General features: G+C 42.1%; 1 protein-coding gene across 1 annotated transcript in view; it reads right to left on the reverse strand.

Moving 5' to 3' along the window:
* Nucleotides 1–9,976: 9,976 nt before the first annotated feature.
* PTPN5 (protein tyrosine phosphatase non-receptor type 5) overlaps nt 9,977–21,547 on the reverse strand; it is a gene marked incomplete at both ends in the record, with an annotated part of 53,928 nt that continues 42,357 nt past the window's right edge. Inside the window, 3 exons of the mRNA XM_082283548.1 lie at nt 9,977–10,070; nt 13,761–13,874; nt 16,571–16,731. Of these exons, the coding sequence (XP_082139674.1) occupies nt 9,977–10,070; nt 13,761–13,874; nt 16,571–16,731 (369 nt within the window). The remainder of the gene's footprint in view (nt 10,071–13,760; nt 13,875–16,570; nt 16,732–21,547) is intronic.

The following is a 21,547-nucleotide window of genomic DNA, read 5'->3' on the forward strand; positions in this document are numbered from 1 at the left end:
TTTCTTTTCCTGTCTGCTTTATGGAAGAGATTAGATTAACCTTGCTTTATTTTACTTACTGTACTTCTTACAACTTTACATCCATCACAGATATTACTCCAGAATGAAATTCTTTCATTAGCAGCTCTCTGCACATTGACAGGAATGATTTGTGGATTTTTGTGATAATATATCTCAAAAAATAAAGACTCATATGATCTTTCTGTCACTTTATACAGTCACAGATCTATCATATGAGAGAGATTATAGATGACAGAAAGGCTTATTTACTTATGCATTAAAGGTCACATTCTTCCAGCCCCAGCCAAATCACTCAATGATGAGTTTTGCATAACAAGAACTGCTGCATTTAAATCAATAAGAACGAGTTTCCAGCAACTAAAATGAACAGCAGCTTTCCCACTGATCTTACTGATCCATGAAAAAATCTCTAAAAACAGTGAGGATGGATATAGGTGCAGTTTGCACTTCTTTTTATTTGCCCCTCTTCTGGTTATGACAGACTGTATTTCCTTGCATGAGGTGAGTGAATATACCTGAGAGCACCTGGAAATACAGTCAGTTATTGGCATTTACTAGCTAAAGGTCTTCCAGAAAAATATTTTTTACTCACCCTTAGGTGTTTTCAGTGGAGGTTTTTCTACAAATTCAGGAAGGTCTTCCCCAGCAAGGATCTCAAAGGAGCATGTCAGCATGCTACAAGACTCCAACAAGGCAGAAGACTTCCTGGAAAACAGTTCTTTGGTTGGGGAAAAAGTATGTTATTTAAGTGAATAGCAAGGTACTCTTTGCAGGATTTATTTACCAGGAATGGGAAAGAGTAACCAGAAGCCCCAAAACACAAAGTTACACAGAAAACTGCTCGTTACCTAAAACTCCTGAGAGAGAAAGGTTTGTGCAGCAGGAAGAGTGCTAGCTGTCTGTAGGAGGCTGCTGATCAACTCCTTGCTCCTTCCCTGAATTTCTGCAGGATTTTGGGTGAGTAATTTGCTCTCTCTGTATATGTTTTGTCATCTAGACAATGAGAAAATGGGGCTGCCTTGCTGTGCAGGAGTGCTGTAAGGTGCTTTGATGTCAGATGTCATCCAAGAAGGCATCACAGTGGGGTGTATCAAAAAGCCCATTAGAACTTCCTCTGTTCTGCACAAGCTGCATTAAACTCTTCAGTGTTGCTCATGCCCCATGTCTATGCAAATGTCCATAATTTAGGACAAATGTTTCTGCTGTGAACTGCAGAAAGCTTCAAAGAGCTACATTTCTATCAAAAAGAAGCTGATTAGTTTGTTTTAGTATTAACTAGTTGTTAAGTTCAAGTAAAACCAGCTTGGGGTTTTTTTCCAAAAACTGACCAGTAAGGAGCTGTCCCTGAATACTAATTTCTAAAGCTCCATGAAAATACCTCTCTGAAGCAGAGTTATTTTTCTGTGGTTAATAGCAAAATGTCTCCATTTTACACCAGGAAAATCAACAGAAAATTGACTACCAGCTTGAGTTATTTCAGCTTATTCATTTAGTCTATTTCACTGCACTTCTTTCTAATCAAGGACACCCCCAGCTCTCCTAAGTATATCACATACAGGGGGATTTGTGAATTCCATAAGGGCCTGTGCACACCTTGCTCCCAGTGGATGTGGCTGGGAACTGTGTCATTGTCCTCACTGCAGCGCCATGACAGTAAGAAGTCTGCTCTAAGCCAAGATAATCAAAGCAAGACAAAAAGTTTCTAATAAAAGGCTGATGCAGGAGCTGATGCAGTCTTGCAATAGCAGTGCTGGCCTGTGAGAAGAATAAAACTACACGCTCTCCCACTATGAGAACACAAAACTCACTGCACTGATGCATCCCACCTTTTGTCAGCTTGGTGTGCATCATCTGGGGAGGCCATGTGACCCTGCTGTAGGAAGAAGTTCTGTCACCAGATAACCTGTTTCCAGTGGCACCTCTGTTCTCTCTAGCTGTTCCAAGATTGGTCCATGTGTGGAGGGCAGTTTGGGGAAACTGGACTATTTGGTTGTAGTTCTTGAGGGATGAGTATTAGTCATCTAGCAACTGCAGCTCCCTAGTTTTAAAAAGTGTTCTGTGGCAAGACAAATGCAGTAAGGAATTGTAGTCTCTGAGACAGTTGTTATGCTGCTGAAAGATCTTGGGGCAGAGGAAAATCAACCCAAAAGACTTTCCAAGATTTAGGGGCACAAATGATAAAGCTAGGGTTATGCATGGCAACCTGGAAGATACAGCCCACAGGAAAGACAACGTTAAGACCACATGACCTTGAGACTTTGCTTTGTTGCCAGCAGGAATTATAGATATGCCAAAAGTGCTCTGCTTTGGGCATCCTCCCAAGGAGATAGATCCTTTTCCTTATCAGAATATACAAACCCTGATCTCCATGCTCAGCTGGCTTTTGCCTCCAGGCTGCCTGTATGATACACAAATGTTCTGTCTCCTTATGCCTGGTCTGCTCAAAGGTGTTCCCACCCCCTTTGCCACCCTCTCTCACTGTCCCGTTCCCACCCTGTCACTCCCCTGTACCAGGGGCCATTGGTGTTGGTGACAGGACTGATTTGAGCTGGTTAGGAAGAGATCAGATATTACCCTATAATCCCAGAGGCCCTTGAAGAGAGTGTATCTTGCCCATGGCCATTATGGGGCAAATCCACAGCAGGAGCACCAAGTGCTAAAATGAGAAGGGATATAGGATGCTGCTTGGCTCACCTACTCCACTGCTCTCTATGTCTTCAGATTTGGATTTTCAAATCCTACAAAAGCTCACAGTGACATGGCTTAAAAGTCAGCCAACCACCTTTACAGTTCCTCCTTTCACCTTAAAAATGGAATTCCCTTTACTTTGATTTCTTTTGCCTGATCAAAATTTTCATTTTTGGCCACAGACTTTTTTGAACATGAAAATTAGTTATGCCTCAGGGTGGTACTTTACAAGGTTCCTTTCTTGGGAAGGAAAGGAAAAGCAAAGCAGATATGTGTCGCAGCAGGGATTACTGCAACAAGTATATTTCAAACCAGGAGTCCCGAGGAAAGGAAGTATATATGGACAGATTCGTGGTAGATGTTTCAGAGATGTTTATTTCTCCAGCCGCATGGCCGGGGCTCAGCTCAGGAACTCCCCGGTCACGGGACCCGAGGGTCCTTGGCGTTATCAGGGAACACCAAACCAACCAATGGGAAATGAGACTGACCAGGGGCAGGGAAACCTCGTGTCTCCCCCCCAGGGCCCCTCTCCCAGGGCTCCATGGCAGGGGGAGGGACCACAACAGATATGAGTCTAAACGTGTTGGACTCGCACAGCCAATTTCCATCCTGCCTGACTACAGCCACAGAACACAAAGTATTATGACACTCTTGCCAATATATGTTTATGTAAATGTTACCTTTTTATCCCAGCTGATAAGGTCCTGGTCATTCCTACCAAGGGACAGGAGCTTTCACGACCATTACTGACCCTTCTGTGTCCCTCAGCTCACATGACGTTGTGCAGCTTGTTGCATTCCTAGGAAGATGCCAGAGTCCCTTTACACTGGACAAATACAGCTCTGAGTAGTTCAAAATTTAAATACATACTGGCCTCTTGTGGGCTGTGTTGTTACATCCTTTACACTGGCTTCAGCAGTTTCTCCTTCTTGGAATAACAGGACGACAAAACTTCAAGTATCATGCTAAAAGGAATAAACCTTCTGTGGGTCAAAAAGATACATTTTTATTTAAAAATAAACATTACCTCCCCAATCCCACGTTTTCTCATGATTGATTTTGACACTGTTTCAAAACTTTGATCAAAGGCAGATGATGAAACAATTTACCAGGGCTTTTTTTTTCATGCTAAAACCAAAATATGTGGGTCCAGGTTTCAAACAGTTAAACATTCAAAAAAATCCTGCTTTGATGTTTAAGTCATTCCCCAGTGTTGCTTTCACACCTCCAGGCTTTGGCTTTATTTTAAAATTGTACATGCAGCACTTTCTATCATTTCCAAGTCCAGCCAGTTCATTCAGTTACTCAAGCAGGGACTTGGTGCTTCAGAAAATCAGTTCACAACTTTAGATTAGAGGTCACTCTTTAATCAGCTCTCTTCTATTCCTTAATAAGTCTGAGATTCTGCCACACTTCTTCATATGGAGGACTTAATTCCCAATGGGAAGGGTACTTCTCAAGGAGGGAATGAATTACACATCTCAGCTCTTTCTTACTTTACTCATGTTAACCACAGCATTGCTGACATAGTGCAGGAGATTGTTTAGGTGGGTAAGGCCTATCCATTCTGCAGGACACAAACTACCTATCTTGCTTGCAACAAGATATAGTGGCAATAAACTGCTTAACTGACCACATTTGATTTGTGTTTGGAACAGAATGCTGTTACCTACTCCATATTTATGTTAAATTCAGTTGAAAAGGGAGTCTAGTGCAGGAGGCACTTGGGTTATGCTCTGCAAAACACAGGAACTGAGAAAACCAAAGAACATAAAAATCTAGCCAACTTCCACAGGCTGATGGGAATAGTTCTACGGGCAAACTCTGGAAAAAGCAATGGACACCCCAGCCTCCCATCCCCCTCCAGGAATATACCACATTTTCCTGATGATTTTTCGGTGATTTCTGCTAGTCTAGGAAAGAAAGAGCAAGGTGAAAAGTTTAACAAAAAACAAGAAAAAACAGTGCAGACGTTGAAACATTGTCAACTTTTCCAGAGAGCAAAAAATACCACATACAGACAGCCAAAATAAACATATGCTGTTTCACAGGCTAAAGAAGGAATCCAGCAAGACAGACACTCTCTGCTCCCCTGTCTGGAAGCTTGTGTTCTATTAACACAGATCAAATCAGAAGTGTGTGGAAACGGGACTGGTCCCATTGTGAAGTGGATAAGGTGTTGTTTATTGTTTCTTTAATAAGTGTATGAAGAAACCAACCTTCACTTTTCTCTTCAGTATTCTACTTCAGGAACAAGAGCCCAATTTAGCTACAGAGAAACCTGTTTCTGGACTGGAACTCGTGTTTTCCCAAGAAAAAAAACAAAACACTGCCAGCACAGTCCAATTCCTCCCACCTATCCAAAATGACACCCTGACCTTTGTGTTGCCTGAGTGTTTGCTTTCTGTACTCCTTACCACATCCTAAATACCAAGAAGACAACAGAGAATGTAGTAAAACTAATCACACATGGCTTTCCTTCTTTTGAGATAGAAGGAGTCAAAGCTAATTTACAAGAGGAGGTTCCCATTGTGCATTATTAGTTTTGACTTAACTCCTGACAGTCTTCCTTGTGTCCACTTCAGAGGCAAAAAAGCTAAATATGCAAAGGAGATCTGTGTAGGATTTTTCCCCTCTGATCCCTGGCGAGAAATGTTGCCTTTGCCTTTTCAGAGGAAAGTTGCACCTGCTACTGGGACTAGGGGAGTTAAGGTCAGACATAATATGTTTGCTCAGGCAAACACAATAGTTTCTCAGTGGAGAAATGCCATTAGTAAGATGCACATAATGGCAGATTTCTACCCCCAAAAATTCTGGGATGAAGACGTATGCAAAAGAGGTTTGAGCCCTCTGAAGAGGGTCTAGCAAGACAGGCTTTGCCCAAGGAAAGAGATGATTTCTGGAAAACATTGGCTATCAACATATTGGATTAAAAGAAGTGCAATACAGTGACCTATTTAACTCTATTTTAAGCATAAACAGCAGCAGGCAGGTAAGAGATAAAGAAGCAATAGGGAACACGAGTCGAGTAGCATGGTCCAGCAGAGAAAGGGCCAGGAACTGCAATACCCGAGTCCTTTGCCAGACTGTTTAAGCTTTATGTTCTCCAATGTTCAGAGCCATATTGCCAGCTCTGGTGCCAACATGGCTTTTAATTCTGAGTAAATAATTCAGTCTTTCTCTTCATTCAGCTTTGCTGTCATCTGAGTAAACCTGACACTGCTGTCCTGCTGGGGATTACACGGCCCACAAGCTTGGGCAGGTCTAATCATAACCCCTTCTGTGACTTTCACACCATGCCATGAGAATGCAGCATCTGTTGTATTCAGGTGCTGGAGCCTGATCTCTATCAGTGCTCAAAGGAGAGTGGATTCTTCTCTTTCCTTGCATGTAATTGAAGGATTTAACCTCTTTGTGAACATGTGAAATTCACTTTGAGACACTAGAAATCAATGCTTGTGTTGCCTAGAGCACGCAGTTCTTTGACTGCCTGTACCTTATGCACAAACCTGCAAATGCTGCTTTCATTCACATATTTCTTCTGTGCTTTTGAATGGAGCATTTTTTTTTAACTTGCAGGAAAAAAAGCTTCCTTGAGCTGTCCTACTTTATCCTAAGGTGACAGTCACTCTTGCAGACACTAGGAAATATGCATCTACAGACCTGGCAGAAGAAACAAGGTTATCTGCTAGGGACTTCAGAAAAAGTGTTTTGTTTTTTCTCCATAGCAAATTTATAAAGCATGACCATCTATGTGTAAGCTGCACGATTCCTCCACTGAAAAGACAGCAGGGAAATGACAAGAATCAAGGTCCAGCTTTGTTTTGTCTTCATTCTCAAGTCCATTTTGCAACTGAAAATTTACATGTTAATATTTTTCCACTGAAGAATAATTACAGAGGAAAAGTCCAGAATAAAGAGATACTTTTGAAAGTCTTGGAAGAAATGCAGTTCTATTCCCTACATGACTATTAGGTATTTGACATTTAAGAATAATTTGACCAAACCATCTTTATCTTGATCCTTCAGAGAGCGAGTTGTGCTTTATCTGGGGACAGCTCTTATGCTCAAGTGCAATCTTAGTTTTTGTTTTTACATAACTTTGATATCTGCTGATCTCGGACTACCTGCATGAGGACAGACTGTGCCAGACTGTTACCATGACAGAAACAGAAACAGGATAAAACTGCTTAAGTGTGGTGACCATTGACCAAATGACCAGCAAACAACTGAGGCACTGAGCTAGGCTCTGCCCTGTTCAAAGTGTGAAAAAGCTTATGAAACAGAAGACATCACAGTTGGTTCTAAATAAAATCATCTCATATTTGTTATATGCTTACCAACCTGCAGAGAGGAGTTCTGTCCTCTGAGAAACAACTGTGTTGTAGGTACTAACGTTGTGGTCTCTGGTACAAAGAGTCCTGGGCAGTGAGCAGAAGAGAGTGGATGAAGTATGCTTGGAATTTTCATTTAATAGAGAAAGTAAAAAGACAAGCCTAGCAAGAGACATAGCTTAGCTTAGTTCCTATTGTCATCTCAGTTTCAAACACACTGATTACAGAAGCAGCAGCCCCACTCATCTCAAGTACTTGCACACGGCCAGAGCTCCTTTCTGCTAATCTTAAACACTTCTTAAGACTCCCTCTGCTGCCAGAAGAAATGAGAACAGCTGATAAAAGGTCCTCCAGATCTCAAATTCTATTAAAAAAAAAAGTAAAGAAAAAAAGAGAAAGAAATATGTTAATTATGATAAAGCCAAAGAGTAAATAGGAGGATTAGCTCAGAATCTGTTAGACAAAATAACACTTCAAGAGGCATTTGAATATTTTGATCTTGACCAAGTGGTATTGCTCTTGCCTGGTATGAGGTGGCAGCAGTGCAGCCCTCACCACCAGTCCAAGCAATGAGGCTGACATGTGCTTTGTAGCAGTGAATTGATGCCAAACAACCTGATTTTATCAACATCCACACTCTCAGGACATTCCACACATGCAGAATGGGAGCGGACAGCTTGCCAGATTTCCTTCATTGGTGTAAACCATTCACTTCTACTCAAGTCAGTGAAGCACTGCCAACTAACACCTGCTGAGGATCTGTGCAAGGACCTCAAACTCTGCCTTAGAGCCCTTTATACCTTGTTTGCCATAGAGCTATTCTCCTCTAGAAAATCTCCTTGTGCAGGAGGCAACTTATACATTGAACTTACCTCCTATATGTAGACTGCTCTCAATCATCAAGAAATACTCTTTAGCAGATGCATGGGAAGCTGATGACAGAGCAAGTAATTTTAGTCACTGAGTCAGTTTTGACATGGAAGGGCACTGAAGAGCTGAAAAGTATTTATAGGGAGTTCCACTTTCAATGTTATTCAGAATATCAGTGGTTATTTTGCTATTTTTAAGGAGTGCTTAAATGGAATAGTGTTACCCCTTTGAAAAAGTTGGTAGCACAGAGGAGAATATAGCTATCAAGATTTACATAAAACTAACAGTCGTGTTATGCTCAAAAGCTTAAGTTTATTGCTCTCTTTAATGACTATCACCAGTATTTTAAAAAAGAATGCCAGTTCTTTCTGCTAGCTTCTCACTGAAGGAAATATTTTAAATACAGCAATAAAATCAAGTGGTTTAAAGATAACACATTTTGCCACACATTCATGCAAACCCTGCAGACAGGATTTTTACAGGTTCATGGATACAGAATAAACACAAAGATGTGTACTGAAATATTGGGAAACTTTCCCCACAGTGATGAAGTTGTAGGCGTAACATTTGAGGCCTTACCCTGCACCTGCTGACGTCAATGGCAAAACATCAGTGGGAGCAGGATCAGCCCTTATTGTTCTGAGTGCTGCTTTACCTTCTCCTGATTAGGAAGTGCAGTAAATTCGCAGAATCTTCTGCACTAATAGAAGCAGTGGGTTTTGGTTATTGTTACAAATAAAGAGAAGCAAGAATACTTTTAGTAGATCGTCAGAGCTTCTATTCATGAAACACTCATCTTTCATGTTAAGAATTCTGCGTACCTCCATTTTTCTCTGCTCAGTGAAGCACTAAAACGTGTGCTTACCTCTAAGCATTAAACAAAAACTACAGTCTTCCCAGCCTGATTGAAGTCTAAACCAAAAAGCACAGGCAGCAGTCTGTATTACTGAAAAGGAAACGCTGCTGACTGGACCAGTGATTAGAATGGGCTAATGATTGTCTAAATTTGGTTCGAGGGCAAATTTGTCACAAAGAAGCCAACAAGTTCAAACTGATTTTTTTTTTTAAAGCTGCCTATAGGATTTGCATTAATTTTCATAGGCACTGGACACATGGTTACCCTCAAAGCTTTGAAACAAGTATAAATTAATAGAATACAAGCGATTTTATTATTAGATTTTTAATAAAGATGAACTAAAAAAAATTCCTCACCTGATTTTGAATCTCAGATTTCAGGAGAAACCGTATTCAGATTGTGTTCTATGTAAAAGTAGAAACTATTTGCAGAAATACAATCTGTTTGCCAGATGACTAAGATGCCCAAATATTGACAAAGAAAAGGTAAAGCGTGAAGCATTTATGTTCAGATTAATGTCTACTCAGATTCACCCAGCTGTCATGATACTGGGGTACACTGCTGGTAAGAATTCGAGGCAAGAATTTGACTCATGTCGTTGAAATATCTTTTCCTCCTCAGTTCTGGTAACACTGGTAGTGGACTGCTTTAGAAAAAATGAACAAGCAAACATGATGTGTGACACATCATTTCAATGTGAATCTACTTGAGTCTTTCAATGCAGAGGCTCAGAAGGTTTACGATACACACAGTATTCGGTAATTTTATATGTAAAAACAATCAGAAAGAGGCAAAAATTTACTTTCAAGCTTAGTCAACATACGGCACATTTCAGCATGACAATTCAAAAAGTTTCACACTGTAGTTGGATATATTAGCAATGACCTTTAAAAAATAGCAAACTGAAGACAGTGGATTTTTTTTCTGTTTTTTTTTCTTGCTTTTGTAACAAATGAAGCTACTATTATTATTTACAGTATAAATATGCCTTTTTTGGTGAAGATTATGTCCTGTCACATATGTTTAAGACAAGGCGTACCTCAGCTCTTAAATGTCAATGCAAACAAGGGCATAAAAGCAATATCAAAGTAAAATATCTTTCCAGCTAAGACAGCTGGGTTACCATGTGTCTCTTATCATATCTGAAATATATCTGAACGCAGTCAAAAGTTCTCTGGGCTTTAGCCTTTAGGAGTATCATGAACACTTATTCTTCTGCTGCTCTAGAAAGCTGTTTTCCATACAAGCTCATGACATGATGAACAAATTGATACTGTTCACAAGTCTGGATCATTCCTCCCCTGAAAGGCAAGAAGAAAAGGGGAGGGAAACAGAAGTCTTATTACTTGCAAACACATGAGGAAGTAGCACAGCTAACATGAAGCTTGTGCTCCACACCAAAGGTCTATTCCAAAGCTTTCTGAAATGAGTGAGAAGTGCCCCTTGATTGCAACCAGCTTCAAGGCTGACCTCGAGCTCCATTTTCAAAGTCTCTGCTAAGCAAGGAACTGAGGGTAGTGAGAACAGGAATGGGCTCTACATACTTTCCCTGGCAGAGGCTCTCCTCCAGGAAAGCATCACCATCATCATTTACTCTCATATTACCTGAGCACCTGTACTCCAAGAACCCTTCAGTGAAAAGCAATTCCCCCCCCAAAGCCCTAGAGAGATAGATGGGAGCAGGGGAATAAAGAGGGGAAGTAGCTTATCCAGGACTTCACAGCTGCACTAGGGACTGAATTTGGGACCAAAGAGGGCCAGGCCAAGCCAGACCAGCCCAGACAACTGATGCAACTTTCCCATTCTGTAAGGACTCTTTCCTCTGTACCATCCCACACGATGCTTTTGGCAAGCTAGCCAGAGAACTAGGGATGGCCAGCACGATTTTGGAACACACAATGTTACTTTAGGAAGGACAACTCAGATTTGTAACTTAGTTGACTGCTCTGCACACCTTGATAGCAAAAGACCCCCTCAGCACAGTAACCTATTTTGGTTCAGCTTATTTTTCAGCTTTTATGGTTCTCTTTAAAACTGAAAACCTGAAAGGAAATGCAAGCAGGAGCAAAAGTAGTTTGATTTTCCATGTGTCATTTAGCCTGTGTATTTCTGCAAGTAGCATATTAACCAACACATGAGCACTACAGGGAGAGACAGAAATGAACAAAAACAATCAGGAAAAAGTTGTTCATTTTAAGCAGATTTTACTAACATTTGAAATTTTGCTAAGATCACCCCATCAAAAGTGATATGATCTCTTGTGAATCCATTGGGAAGACAATTAAGCCTTGTGGCTGAAGCTCACACAAAGTGTACACAGAATTGTGCCAGCACTGGTGCTGATGCACAGATCGCGGGAGCACGGTGCCAAAAGGAGGCTGAAATGACAAGTGGGCTTGAGGAACTTGGGAACCCATGGGTGACTGGAACCAACCAGACTGTCAGTCTGAGGAAGAGCATATGTGGTGCATTCCCTTAGAAACCTCACCAGAGGACATTAATGAAAAGTTGCTTCCTCTGAGCCAAAGGGCCAGCAGACTGCTAGCACCCTCCTTGGGGATTGCCCTTTGCTATGGGGTCCAGCTTAACTATTATGGGTCACACAGTAGCCAAACCAGTAAGGGGGAGATAAGCAGGCAAGACAACCTTGTCCTTCAGCCCCTTGCACTTATTTTTTTAAGCAGCTGCTTGAAAAAACACTCAACAACAAGCAGCGAAGGGCAGGGACCTATTCTCCAACCTCTCATCAACTAGCAAAGGTGAGAAACACACACTGTGTTTCCAAAAAAAAAAAAAAAATTTCCTAGCTGAGCATGTCCTCCCCATCTGCTCTAATACAAGCTCACAGTTGATCTGAGTCCCTCTGTGCTCCACAGAGCACTGAAATATATCTGTGTCAGCCTGTGACACACAAGGAACATTAGTCATATCTGACAACTTCTCCCCAAGCAATTCCATTACCAGTGGGGTTGTACCCTGAAGTTGTAGCAACAGAAGCACCAGGGTGGCCATTGAGTTTCAGACCACAGGAAATTATTTTCCTTTTTATCCTATTCCCTGCTATGTGGTGGCTTCCTCCCTTGCCACACATATGCACACCACGACATGTGCTTGCTGTCCAGGCTTTGGCACAGAATTATGTTTTCACCCCTATTTGCCACAGAAACCTTTGAAATCTGAGTTGCATTGTGGGCAATGACAGCAAATGTCTCTCAGCACTGTGGGAAGGATGCAGGAATGATTACTTCCTCTCCTTAGTCATATTAGGTTATTTTAGGACCATCTGTTGGTCACTGATGCAAAGCCCAGTGCACAGAACTTTTCCAAGGGATTTGTGAGGGAATGAAGGGAAAAACATATTTGTTCTCTCCATACCCATGGCAACCTCAAATGTGGTTCTCAGGGCTAATGTCAATCTCTCTGTTTCTGTGTGAAGCAGGGAGGTGCATTTCTTCACACTTCTGCTCTGGCCTGCCTCAAACCTTCTTTCCCTAAGTCCCTGGTGACTCCTTCCCATCCTAGACAGTAATATCAAGCAAGAGGAGGAGACACAGAGTCTTTCTTCCTATAGCAGCTTGGACATTGTCTCAACCTCTCATGATACTTTCGAAGTCTCCTGGAGATTTTGTGGGGGGTTAGTGAAAATGAGAGTGGGTGGCAGCATGACTTCCAAGAGACTACAAGCCCCATTTTTCAGTCCTTGAAGAAATTAAGGTTTTTCTGTAGGAAGGATGGTGATCTGCTTTCCATCTTGAGTATTTTACCCCATGACATTTAAATGGCTTTTATCTATCCCATCCCACTCTTGAGAGCTACATGGCAGCTACAGAGGTTTTTGCAGTCTTCCTTTCCCCCTACAGTGCCCTTTAAGTGCGATTTTCCTTCTTCAGAATCTTAAAGTGACTGCCAGTTCCCCTCTCCTTTCAAAGCTAGTATTTGCAACTGGCCTGCTGTATCACACACATTTGTAAGCAGGCGCCTTCAACCTTCATTTGTGTGGTGATTTTCCTGTGAGACACTAGTTACAGAGACAAGATATATCACACCCAGACAGATATTTCACTGGACCATGGATAATCAGCACTCACTATTCATATCCTGGTTTTCTTTTTCTCAAGAAGCCTTTCCTTGTCTGGGCTAAAATCCACAGAAATAGCCAAATCTCTAAGCCCCTGAAGGTCCCTGTCTATCAGAGCCTCAGCAGGGCAGCAAGCATTTCATTTTTTGCCTCCCACTGAGCATAATTTCTTCTCTGAAATAAAGTTCAGCGTGGGGTTGAGGTTCTTTTTTTTCCCTCAGAAAAATCTTTGGTATGTTTTTCGTGACATCTCTTCCCCCGACTACATTTATCATTATCATTAGAGAGAGCACTGAGACATGTTTTGATGGCACTTGAAACCAGTGGGAGAGGAAAAATAACATCTCTGGTACAAAATTCAAGTCTGTTTACTTCATAATCAAACTCAAGGTGGTGTGTTAAGAAATGCTTAACTGGAAACCATTGAATTTGTGGAGATTTTCACAGCTCCTTTCATATGTCTGCAAACACTCCAGGTTGTGCACTCTTCCTCCCCAACCAATGTCTCTCCCACCACGGCTCACAGCTCCAGTATATGAGACCAGTTTTCATTACTCCTCCTGGGAGGAAAGCGATGATCTGTGGCTCGGAACTTAAGTACAGCAGATTTTTGAGCCTTAGCTTCTGTATAAACATGGGGCCAACTCCTCAGCTGGTAAGAGGTCAGCCCTTGTTGCATGGAGATGGGCAGCTGTGCAGACTTCAACGCCAGCTGTGAACCTAACTCAGTTCTAGGGCTGTTCATTAAGGTTTACTGCTCAGGCAAAGATTACAAGTCAGAGGAACATTCTGTCTGGGCCTCCTCTTGGGTTTGCTCTTCCCCTCTTCCTTTTTGTTTCTTCTTAAATAAGGGGAAATGTTACCCTTTTTCTTTGTTTTTTTTTATTTCTGGAAAGGAAACGAGCTTTCTTACCTGTCTAACCGTAACTGGCAGGCTGTTCGCAAAATGTCAACTATGCCCTCATTCTTCAGCTGTTTACAGCAGACACTTGTGGCAATAAAGCAGCCAGTCCTCCCGATGCCTGCACTAAGGAAGGGAAAAGCAGAGAGAGGCAGTGGAGATGTCAGAAGGACTTTGGAACTTTCTTGTCAAGCGACTGCCACTAAACGCACAGACCCCATCACCCCTTTTGTCCCTCCGACCTCTGCGAGCTGGGTGCTTCCAGATGGATAGCCATAACTAGGAAAAGATAGTAACTTCAGTGGGATGACATGATTAAGTGTGAGCCCCTCACAGCAAACGGGTGAGCATTGCAGATACAGTGCTAGAAATGGACTACAGGAGACTGTTTGACCCAATATGTTGTTGAACCTCACACTGAACCATTGAAAAAAAGCAGTTAACTGTATTTCTTAGTAAGATTTGGTTTGATGGCAATCCTTGCTTTGATGGCAAACTTTGCTTCGAAATTCTCAATTCTAACAGCTTCTTTGAAAGTTATTTTCATTCACAGGTAGAGTAAAAATCCCCAACCCTTGGTTAAATAATTAGAGCTAACAGCAGTATAATAAGTGTGATGCCATTTGCTGACCAGATCTACAATCAAGTAATTGGAATTAGAGCAGGATACAACAAATTCACTGTCAAAAAAATTTCTTTAAATTTTCCTGAACTCATTTGTATCTGATACAGTCCTTGGTTAATGACCAGAACTGAGTTTGTTTTCAAAGGCACGGTGCTACAGAAACTGTGAATTCTTCTTATCACCTAACAAACTACCAGCAAATGCTGGGAGCCCTTCTTATGCATAAAATAATTAAGTGAGCATACTTGGGAATAATTACTTGACACAACTACAAGAAATCCTGCTTTCATCCACAGTAATGCAAAACCACTGGCAACAAACATTTAAGCAACACTGGAGTTCATGGTTCACAGCTGCCCACAAGTCCTTCGTCTTCCACTTGACCATAACCAAACAGACCATAGCACACAGCTCCTGACACTGTTTCCTGCCCAGAGACCTCAGAGTGTTTTGCAAAGGGAGGGAACAACACCCATTTTTAGATAAAGGAAATAGCACTTGTCCCAGGACAAGCTGCAGGTCTCTCAGTGGCTGAGACACCATCATAATCCCTCCAAGACTGCCCAAGGTGGCACATTATCCACATAAAACACTTTATAATCTTATCACCGTGTTTCTTAGTATTTTTTTTTCAAATAAAAATGCCTCATTTCTCCCCAGATTAATACTGTGTCATGAGGATGACACCATACAAGAGGACAAAACAAATATGCAAAGCAGGAGTGACATGGTAACCAGCAGCAGATACTGTAGTGCTACAAGGAGCTCCTAGGGACTCACAAATTTCCATGGACAAAGAAGACTGTCTTACAAATAATTTCTTATTTTTATCTGGACTCGCTCCAATTTTTCAACATCTGTTTTAAAACACAGGCAGAAAAACTGGACATGTGGTATCACACAAGCATTTTAATAGTGATTACTCCATACTAGCTTATAGTCAGATCTTTGATGACACCAGGCTACCAGCCATTTGTGCCAAGAGGCTCTTTAAAACATTCTCATTGTATAATACCCATTTACTATGGCTTTTGGAGAGCAACCATCTGCTGTTTCCTAGAAAACATTATGCAAAATTAAGCAAAATTCTGTACAAAAATAAATTTGGCAAAAATGTATGTTATTGAAATTATGGAAGATTACCCTGGCAAGATAAACCGCACCTCTTACCAGGCTTTCTGCTATTTACCTGTAACAACTGTTTTGAGGACAGACTGTAGTTTCCAAATAATCACATTTAACCTTTCTAAACACTGGCAAAACAGGGCTTCCTTTTAGACCTCTGGAACTTCTCCAATTTTCCAAGAACAGCAATTCATCTATACTAGATTTTAATGGTTTACAGTGTGTGAACCAACTTTTTAAAAACACTTTCGGATGAAAATCAACCAGCATATCTGATTTAATAGTGGCTGCTGATGCTTAACACGCTCCCTAGTTAGTAGTGCAAAAGAACGTACTTCATCATGTCTACAAATGGTAAGTACATCATCCCACTTCTTTCTGAGGACAGAAGAGAAGTATCTATCCTCATCCATTTTTATTCTGCTCTGATTGATAATTACAATTTTCTCATCAGGCATCAAACCACTGTAGACTTTTCTCCTTCCACAGAAAAAGCTTTAATCTTTGCCAGGGATTTTTACTGATACTTCAGTTTTACTATCAGTTACATACATTTCCTGACTATTGATTAGTACTTGCTGTAATCAGCTTTGCCACTCTTTCATTTATGTGTTACATTTAAATTATTGTCTTTGGCCTAATAATGATTAAAAAAAAGAAAAAGCAAAGAAGGGATCCACAAAACAGGGGGATTTGATGCTTAAAGTTGAATGCTATTATTTGTCTGCTTGCATGTGTCTTCCTACTCAATTTCACCTGAAGTATGTTAATCTTTGCTAACCTGGCCCTTAAAAGATAATTAAAGGCATATATTACTGGTAAGGCAAATGAAATGGAATTGTTCTTGCAAGCAACTGAGCCACCGCCAGCTCCTGTGTTTAACTCAATCTGTATCTGAATGCAACACTTGGTAATAGAAAATAATTGTCATTAAGGCTTTGAAGTCCCAAGTGTATTTCAGAAGCAGTTGGGCAAGACTGCGCACGTGTGACTGACGGCTGATATGGCAGTCTCTGCACTATGTCACTGTATGCAAAGAAGCCCTTAGAATTCAGACACAACATTCATTTACCTGCAGTGAACAATCACTGGGGCATTCTTCTCCTCTGCACTCTGCATGGCCTCTTCCACTTCCAGTACTAGCTGTAACAGAGGAGGGGCCTGGTCTGGTGTCTTCTGGTCTGGCCAAGATGTGTACCAGTAATGTTTCAGGTTTCTGACTTCTTCTCCTTTCTGCAATCCAGTTAAGACAAACACCACAAAAGTTTTACAAGAACTTCTCATTGTAAATTGATACTGAAACATGGCCTTCCTTTTAAGACTGAGATGATTAAATCAATCTGCTGAAAAGACAACACAGCTGGGCACACACAGTCCAGGAGATTGCTGCAGAGCACTGATGAGATCTTTTTGACACAGGTGGTGGAGGAGCCAACAAGAAGACCTTGCATTAAATACATGGTTGGGCATGTGATGTTTGGGGGCAGTGACCAAGAGACAGTGGAGGATCCTACACAGAAGAAACAAGGGCAGTAAGTAGGATACAAGCCTGAACTTTGGGAGAGATAACTTTGATTCCTTCAAGGACTTAATTGCAGGAATCTCCTGAGTTAGGGCTCTAGAAGATAGGGGATCCAAGACAGCTCATTAATATTCAAGCATCACTTCCCCCAAGATCAATTTTGGTGCATCCCTCTGGGTAAGAAATCATGCAAAGAGGGCAGGAGCCGTGCATGGATGAACAAGAAGCTTCTGGCAAAACTCAAGCACAAGAAGGAAGTTTACGGAATATGAAAAAAGGGACAGGGCACTTGGGAGGAATACAGGAATGCTGTCGAAGTGTGCAAAGATGAGACAAGAAAGGTTAAGACCCATTTGGAATTAAATCTGACAAGGGATGTCAAGGACAACAAGAAGGATTTTCTTCAGTTGCATCAGTAACAAAAGGAAGAGCAGGGAAAATGTAGGCCCTCTGCTGAATGAGGTGGGAGCCCTGGCGGTGGAGGATACAGAAAAGGCAGAATTACTGAATGCCTTCTTTGTTTCAGTCTTCATTGCTAACACTGGCCCTCAGGAATCCCAGACCTTGAAGGCAAGAAATTCTGGAGAAAAAGACAACTTTCCTTCGGTTGATGAACGTGGGGTTACAAAGCATTTAGGTAAACCTGACACCTGCAAATCCATGGGCCCCAGTGGGATCTACCAATGAGTGCTGAGGGAGCAGGCAGATGTTACTGCTAAGCCACTCTCCATCATCTTGGAAAGATCATGGAGAACAGGAGAGATGCCTGAAGACTGAAGGAAAGCCAATGCCACTCCAGTCTTCAAAAAGAAGACAAGGAGGACCCAAGGGGCTACACACCAGTCAGCCTCAGTTCCATCCCTGGAAAGGCAATTAAACAGCTCACCCTGGATATCTCCTCTAAACATGCAGAGGAGAAGACTTATCTGGAGTATTCAGCATGGATTTACCAAAGGGAAATCATGCTTGACCAATCTGAAAGGTTTCTATGGTGGCATGACTGGCTGGGTGGATGAGGGGAGAGCAGGGACATTATCTACCTTGACTTCAGCAGGGCTTTTGATCCTGTCTCCCATCACCTCCTCGTGAAGCATAGGTTAGATGAGTGGACAGTGAGGTGGATTGAGAACTGGTTGAATGGGTTCAGATGGCTGTGACCAGCAGCAAAGAGTCCAGTTGAAGGCCTGTAGCCAGTGGCCTTCCCCTGGGATTAGTACTGGGTCCAGCACTGTTCAATTTACTCATCAGTGACCTGGATGAAGGGGCAGAGAGTACCCTCGGCACATTTTCTGATGATGATACGAAACTGGGAGGAGTGGCTGACACACCCAAAAGCTGTGCTGCCATTCCATGAGACCTGGGCAGGCTGGAGAGTTGGACATAGAGGAGCTGGTGAAGTTCAACACAGGCAAGTGCAGAGTCCTGCACCTGGGGAAGAATAACCCCAGGCGCCAGTACAGTCGGGGGGCTGACCAGCCGGAAAGCAGCCTTGTGGAGAAGGACCTGGTGGACAACAAGCTGTCCATGAGCCAGCAGCACCCTTGTGGCCAAGGAGGCCTATGGTGTCCTGTGGTACCTTAAGAAAAGCAGTAGTCAGGTTGCAAGCAGTGATCCTGCCTCTCTAGTAAGCCTTAGAGAGGCCTCACCTGGAGTGCTCTGTCCAATTCTGGGCTCCCCAGCTTGAGAGAGACAAGACACTACTGGAGAGAATCCAGTGGAGGGCCATGAAGATGCTTAGGGCACTGCAGCACCTCAGAGGGAGCAGGGCCTGTTTAGCTTAGAGGAGAGACAACTGCGAGGGGACCTTATCAAAGTCTGTAAGTATCTGAAGGGAGGGTGTCAAGAAGATGGGGCAAGACCCTTTTCAGTAGTGCCCAGCTACAGGACAAGGGCATTGGGCACAAACTGAGATACAGAAAGTTCCATCTGAATATGAAGAAAATAATTTTTGAGGGTGACACAGCACTGTAAGAGACCGCACAGAATGGTTGTGGAGTCTCCTTCTCTGAGATATTCAAAACTCACCTGGACATAATCCCATGCAACCTGCTTTAGGGGAACTCATTTTAGCAGGCAGGTTGGACCAGATGATCTCTGGTGGTCCCTTCCAACCCCAACCATTATGTGAATGCTAAATGGAACAGAAATCCAAATCGGAAGCCACACAACACAGAAATCTGGACTTCAAATATCATGACTGCATTTCAGTAAACTGCCTTACAAAAAAAAACAAACCCAAAAACCAAAAAATTCCTCCCCCCGCAAAGTATTCTGCTCTTTTAGTGCCAAGAACTGTGTGCAAAACACTCCAGGCAGTCTGTTCCCTCTTGACAGATTCATTCAGCAAAGCCAGAGCTGTGCTTGTGACATAATTGCTTTCATAATGTATTTGACAGACAGAGAGCCAGGAGCCATATCTCTGTCTCTGATAGCTAGATAAATACATGAGGAAGAGAGATGAGAGCTTATTTTTCTATCTCTTCTGACAGACAGACTTATATCGGTCTCCTGTCAATTCTATTCTTCTCTTAAACATGGTGAGAAATTCAGAGGCAATACAGAAGGTGGGAATTGTATCTAGCTGCAGTCCAGGTCTTTTTGAGAGACATAAATTCTGATTCTCTGTCTCAGCATGGTTATGAATATTGCAAATGTGCTGTTTCCTTTTTGGAGTGCCAAGTAGCACTGTGAGCTTCTGATTTTGGGTGTTCAAAGTGATATCCTTCTGTCTGATTTCTAAAGGTGCAAAATAGTAACATGGCGCTCAGGGAACTGGCCTCACCCTTGCAGCCATTGCACAAGCCAGCTGGCACAGGGCAAAGTAAATGTTTTCAAAAGGTCCAAGAACAGAAGTGTTAGCTTCCACAACCCTCCCTTCAACACATGGCTGGCTGAGTTGAAGAGAGAGGAAAAAAAAAAAAAGACCAATTTTGTTCCTTCTAAAGAACAAGGCACAAAAATCTGAAAATAGTTTGTCATCTATACTCCCAAGTCCCTCCCTATGTTTGTCAGTCACTGGATGCTAAGAGTGCTCTGTGGTTGTGCCATTTTCCATCCTTCTCTTTGGATGACAGAGCTTTTGCACAGCTTTACAGTGAACTAGATTGGGAAAGCAATCACATTAAATCTTTTTCCTTTCTTGCGATGGATTAATTTTTGGATGGATCAATCAGTTTCTCCCTTGGCTTGGCACACAGTCACAAACACTTGTGAGGGCACATGGGAGATGGCACAAGGGTCGGAACAAGAGAGCCGGACAAAGGGAGGCTCAGCTTCATTGAGATGCTGTTCCATCTTGTGCTGGGTTTAAAGTGCTCACTGAAGTGTAGCCATAGGATCCTTAAGGCTATGTCTAGCTCACTTCAGGAAGAGAGAGTCTTACTATCATAGCACAGAGTCTGGCCTTAGGTTATTTACCCTAGGGAGAAAATACTTTAAGAGAGCATAACTAGTTGTCATGAATAGCTCACTACAGTAAATCCGATCAACACTGCTCTGAAATGCAGTTGCTTTTGAATGTGTGACTATGTGTGAGTCACAGAAGTTATGAACGCCCAATTCTTAACTCAGTTGTGAGAAATTATAACAAAAATGTTGTCAATAACACTGAGAGAAAAGCAAAAGTCATCTGAAGAAAAACATGAATCACTACCTAAATCATTTAGTTGACAGCAACAGGAAACAGACAAAGTTCTACTGTTGAACTCTGGATGCCTTTAGTTTTGCCTACGGTGCTAGAAGTTTTATGCTTCTGCTTAGAGAACCCTGACTTCTGTGGTTCTGTACACTTCTGCTTTGACTTGAACAAAATATTCTCTGTTGATGGTTCCCTGAGACTGAGAAGACTTGGGAAGAGCTAGGAGGAAGCAAGATTTAATTGACAGTTTGAAGTCTACCATCACATATGCTGTAGCTGAGATCCTGACTCAGTGGCTAGACACTGGCAGCTTTTTCTGAGAAAGGAAAACAAGCCTTCCCTATAGCCTGAGCTTTTTCTAAATTCCCAGAACTTGCCAAATCTTGTCCCCTATACTGAGAGAAAAATGACAGTCTGCTCTGTAAAGCATGCAGTAATCATGTATTTGTGATCACTCCTGTTTAAGGGCAAACTGAAGCCAATTCATGGCTTTTCCAGTTTTCAGTACCAAGTCATTTAATATATGCATGGTTCAGAGCTGCTGCTCCACTACTGCGATTAAATGACAAAAGTACAGCTCTAGGGAATGGTAACTTAACAAATGGAGTCTTTATTTCATCTTTGGAACTCAGCAGTTCACATCCTGACATTTGCAGATGGGGGAAAGAGACATTGCCCCACTAGCACTGAAAACTAAACCATTGTCTAACTGAAAAGCAAAACCAGATGAGCTGCAAGTCTGTAACATGTAAATATTCTTCACTTCCCACTTGTCAGGGAGTATGATATTCTCCTTGCTGCCTTTGCCAAAAGCATGAGTGACAGACTTTCTACACTCTGAATCCAGACATAGGATGTCATATGCTGGCTTTCTGCCCATTAGCATATGG

This window comes from Coloeus monedula (genome assembly GCF_965178545.1).
Source record: "Coloeus monedula genome assembly, chromosome: 6".
NCBI classification, from domain to species: domain Eukaryota; kingdom Metazoa; phylum Chordata; class Aves; order Passeriformes; family Corvidae; genus Coloeus; species Coloeus monedula.